Source organism: Littorina saxatilis, linkage group LG16 (genome assembly GCF_037325665.1).
Source record: "Littorina saxatilis isolate snail1 linkage group LG16, US_GU_Lsax_2.0, whole genome shotgun sequence".
Classification (NCBI taxonomy): Eukaryota; Metazoa; Mollusca; class Gastropoda; order Littorinimorpha; family Littorinidae; genus Littorina; species Littorina saxatilis.
The window spans coordinates 34,387,116-34,392,257 of NC_090260.1; the positions used below are offsets into that span (position 1 = coordinate 34,387,116).

General features: G+C 42.7%; 1 protein-coding gene across 1 annotated transcript in view; it reads right to left on the reverse strand.

Moving 5' to 3' along the window:
- LOC138950903 (aminopeptidase N-like) overlaps window positions 1-4,630 on the reverse strand; it is a 36,957-nt gene extending 32,327 nt beyond the window's left edge. The window contains exon 1 of the mRNA XM_070322603.1: window positions 2,076-4,630. Coding sequence (XP_070178704.1) covers window positions 2,076-2,367 — 292 coding nt within the window. The 5' untranslated portion in view covers window positions 2,368-4,630. The remainder of the gene's footprint in view (window positions 1-2,075) is intronic.
- Between the last annotated feature and the right edge of the window lie 512 nt (window positions 4,631-5,142).

The following is a 5,142-nucleotide window of genomic DNA, read 5'->3' on the forward strand; positions in this document are numbered from 1 at the left end:
GTGTGATCCTGCGTCATAGACGACGTTCGGAAATCACCCTTCCGGGTCTTTTCATCAACTATGGAAAGAGCTGCGCCCCCGTGATGCTGGGGCAAATATGCGATAATACTGACTGACCAGCTAAACCTCACGGTCCTGTCACACAAAAGAATAATGACGTCCGTTCTGCATATTTTGGAAGAGATGTGGCAATATCTGCTTCAGGCGACTACAACTCTTCCACGACTCTTTAAAAGACAGAGTCATAACCGGCAGTCCTCTAGTCTTACTCACAAACACGTTTATTTACTTTTTGTGCGGGAGTATGACGAAAGAATATTATGTTCCCCGTATGTGTCTGTATTCGACGGTGGATAAGGTGCAATATTCCTCGTTCTTGTCACGAAAGCCTGCACAGATGCGTTTAGAGTGTAGATCTTTATGATGAGGTCGTTTATGTTAGCCAATTATAGCGCTAGAAAGGCCATTTGTTCCCCTACCGTATGCAGTAAGTTTAGATATTACACGACGTAGTTTCTGTGCAGTGGAACAGTAGACACAAACATTCCCCCGAAAACCGGATAAACAAAAATAATGTAAAGCTTCCCACGCTTAAAATCGACACATTTCAAACATCAAAGCAGCTTATAACTTAAACCTTAGTGCATGTCAGTGAAAAGAATTGTAAATTATCTATCCCAAACACTGAGTCAATTGTCTTCATGTATCCATTCTAACAAAGATGTTATGGCATGTCGAATGGCGTAGGTGTCATTCCTTTTAAAAGCTGGAAAGAGCGGTTTTTGATGTCGGTTCAAGTGTCGGCAAAAACAGACTAGGCTACTATCTCCATGTGTTTTTGTCTTTCATCGTACATTTGTACTCAGAACAACAGAGACAAAGAAGCACATCACGGTAAAAAGCATCTAACAACCCTCAGTAAACATCCTATGACCCAGAGCTCGAGGCTAAGAGGCATGTATAACAAGATCGTAAACCACGCGCAAAAACGGTGTATGATAAATTACTTACGCCGGCACAAGATCTTAACTCTCTCTCTGATCTCGAATATCATATCATCCGCAGCTCTTTGATGAAAAAAACCACCTCCTATATTGGTAGGAAGTGGAAGCTAACGAGCTTCTCTCTGAAGGTTAAAAAGGCAGAAAACGCCATGTGCTAAATCTATTTCTCGCGTGAAAGATTTATTAGCATTGACTTCGCTCCGGTTTGTGTCTGTGGTATGCCTAACCTTTACCTGCATGGCTCTGCCCGACTATTAGCAGGATAAGAATTAATTTACAACCTCTCTCGGCGCGGCGCCTTCGTAGTCTCTTCCAAACCCCCGTTCTCGCGAGACTAGGCGCTAGGGATTCTGGGAAGTGTTAAACGCGGCAGGGGGAGTTATGATTGGATAAAGTTATCAAGAAGGGACAGATTACCTCAGCGGGGAAAGTAAATGGCATCTACGGCAAGTGGATCATCTACAAGTAAGATGATACACTTGTGCACCTACGCACAGATGAAGAAGGAATGTGTGATGTGTGCGTACCGTGCTTTGCCCTTTTATTCCGATGCTATTATCATTTGCATGAAGAAATCGGTGAAATATTCTTTATTTACGTCACACAGAGAAGGAATGAGCTTGATCGGGTTACGTTGATATGTATGAGGTCATGTGGAGACTAATGAGAGCGTGTCGTATCAAGTTGTGTGTGTGTGTGTGTGTGTGTGTGTGTGTGTGTGTGTGTGTGTGTGTGCACGGTATGTGTGTGTGTGTGTGTGTGCACGGTGTGTGTGTGTGTGTGTTTGTTGGCACTGTGTGTGTGTGTGTGTGTGTGTGTGTGTGTGTGTGTGTGTGTGTGTGTTTGTGTGTGTGTATGTAGGGGGGGGTGTTTGTTAGTTTTAATTGCTTTCTGGACGGAGAGACAGACAGAGACAGATACAGTACAGAGAAAGAACCAAAGGGAAGAAAAAGAGACATCCGATTCACACACACACACACACACACACACACACACACACTTAACAAGATAAACACACACACACACACACACACACACACACACACACACACACACACACACGATACTCACATATATCCGTATTTCCACGCTGCGCCAACTTCTGACACTGTTGCTTGACCGCTGCACTGACCACACCGTCGTTGACCTCTAACATCCGACAGTCGCACACCACCTCTCGACCGGCAGCAAAATACACCACCACACCGACGCCGACCGCAATGAGAACGGCGAGAAGAACCAACACAAATCCTAAGGCGGTGCTAAGGTAACAACCACCCCACGGGAATTTCTTCCCGTCTGTCAAATTGGTCTCGCTACTAAAGCGCGCCATGTCGTTCATTTCCAGGCGTTCGCTTGGCATGTTTGGTGGTGGTTGTTGTGGTGGTGGTTGTGGTGGTTGTTGTCTTTTGATTGTTGTTGTTTTTCCTACACCTGCAGTTGACTGATTACGAGTCAGAGAGACAACATTTGATTATAATCTTTAACTTTGCGAACTGAACATGCAAGAGATGCCTGTGATCTTACCTTTGCAAGTTCACCAATTACCGATTTTCTTGAAAAGATCGCTGGTTGCAAGTGTTTTATTTGAAAAGATCACTGGTTTCTTGAAAAGATCACTGGTTGCAAGTGCTTTATTTGAAAAGATCACTGGTTGAAGGTGCTTTTCTTGAAAAGATCACTGGTTGCAAGTGCTTGAAGGTGCTTTTCTTGAAAAGATCACTGGTTGCAAGTGCTTGAAGGTGCTTTTCTTGAAAAGATCACTGGTTGCAAGTGCTTGAAGGTGCTTTTCTTGAAAAGATCACTGGTTGAATGTGCTTTTCTTGAAAAGATCACTGGTTGAAGGTGCTTTTCTTGAAAAGATCACTGGTTGCTGTTGCTTTTCGTGAAAAGATCACTGGTTGCGGGTACTTTTCGTGAAAAGATCACTGGTTGCAGGTGCTTTTCGTGAAAAGATCACTGGTGCTTTCCTGGGTAGGTCACAGGTTGCAGGTGTTGTTGTGGTTTAGTCAACTGGCTGCACGTGTTTTTCTTGGCTGGGTCACTGGTTGCAGGTGTTCTTTGGGCTTCTTTCAGACAACTATAGCGCGTTCTGTGATGTTTAGAGGTAGTCGGGCTTCTTGTGTGGGTATGAGTAGCACACAGGCACAGCGGATAAAATGATTCAACTAATGTTAAACTAAAAACAGGATTGAGAATAGCAAGTGCTTTCAGAGGTAGTGCTGTCTTTTGGCTAAGCTGGCAATGTTGACGCACATACACACACAAATATTATGCCAATGGAGTTTGTGAAAACATCCCAAATAAAACAATCGAAGAAGATGTGCACTCGGTATTTGAATGGCTCTCACATATCTCTTGTTTTTACATTGATCGATATTAACATTGTCCTTCCTTCCGACGAGGTCTGTGGTAGCAGGTGCGATTTCTGGGCAAAACACTTTTGTCCGTGCTGTTCGGCGAACTTCGGCAGATGTGTCTTTTAACACAATGTTTAATGTTTCACACTGCTGTCTGTCGCGTTCCAGGTGTCTATTTCTTTTTCAAACAAGGTAAATCCTTTTATGTCCTAGCTTGAAGCGTTTTCCTTGCAGTGTGAACCACTGGTGTGTCTCTTAATTGGACTTTCCCATGAGTTTCTGTTTCACACTTTCGGCTTTAGCGTCTCGAGTGTCATACTTTTTCTCACAGTCAAGGTAAATCCTTTTTGTCTCAGCTCGAATCGTTTTGTCGCTAAATAAGCTACAGCTTTCTTGCTTTTTTTTTAATCCTGCTCAATCGTATTAGATAAAAGTGAAAGAGCTTGCAGTTTTTCGAACTGTCTTTGCTTGCTTGTAGTGTAAAGAATTGTCACACTCCTTCCGACAAGGAGACAGAGACTGTAGACGGTTAAATGTTTTAGGCGCTGCGACGGTTTCCAAAATCTCAGCTTCTTTCAGAGGTTTCCAAAATCTCAAATCATTTTAATTTGAGATGTTTCGAAAGGAAAACGTGCTTGGTTTTCTTTTCTCACTCTGAGGTGTTTTCAAAAATGCTCAGTTTCTTTTACTTTTATGGGTTCCTTGACACTCTCAGCTACTTTCATCCTCACTTTGCCTCTTTCACTTTGAGTGTTTCCCAAAAGGTCTCGGTTTTATTCACTCTGAGATTGATGTTTACAAAAGAACCTCTTTCCTCGATTTTAAACGATTGTCGTAAGTTTAAAATTCGTTCACTCTGATTTTTTTTTAAAAAGAAGAAAATCAGCCTTTATTCACATACATTTTTTATAAAGCTTCCATGTATTTGACTCTAATTCCGAGCAAGTTTCTTTCACGCACGCTCTTTCTCGCTTGTTTTGGACTGTAACTGCAGCGTGTTTTGTGTCACCGACAAACGTCTCGTGCAAATTGTTGACATATGTGTGTCAAGCTGTTGACACGCTGTTTAGATGTCCTGTTGCTGCATCTGTAAGCACTGTAAGTTGCGTAAAGTTTACAAAGCTTTGCAGTGATGTAGATGTCAAAGCATTGTGCGTGAAGATGATGAGGAACATTAACACTGGCTCCTTGTTGATATCTTTTCTGTCAGAGGTGGCGTGACTGGAGACCGATTGTCCAGCGTTTTTTGGCAAACTGATAGTCTGAAACTTTATCTGCAACAAATAAGAAGATACAAAAATAATGTAATACAGTGAAAATTGCTTGCTTAGCTCAAATCAATTGTCTAAAATAAGCATGACTGCAAGAAAAACTGAAACTGATTCAGTTAAAGGTACACTGCTTCTTGTGAAAACGTGTGTGTGTGTGTGTGTGTGTGTGTGTGGTGTGTGTGTATAATTATGTGTGTGTGGTGTGTGTGTATGTGTGTGTGTGTGTGTGTGTGTTTGTATATGTGTGTGCTTGCGTGTGTGCGTGCGTGCGTGCGTGCGTGCGTGCGTGCGTGCGTATTCGTGCGTGTGCGTGTGTGTGCGTGTGTGTGTGAGTATGCTAAGTATAGCTGGAGCTCGAAATAGTTATACCTTCGGCATACACAAAAAGTCTTCGTTCAATATTGCATTCAACTAATCTGCAATCACAATGCTAAACGGTCCTTACTGATTTTCATCATTGCTTCCAGATGGAGGCCTGTCAAACGCAAATGGAACAGTTTGCCTGGC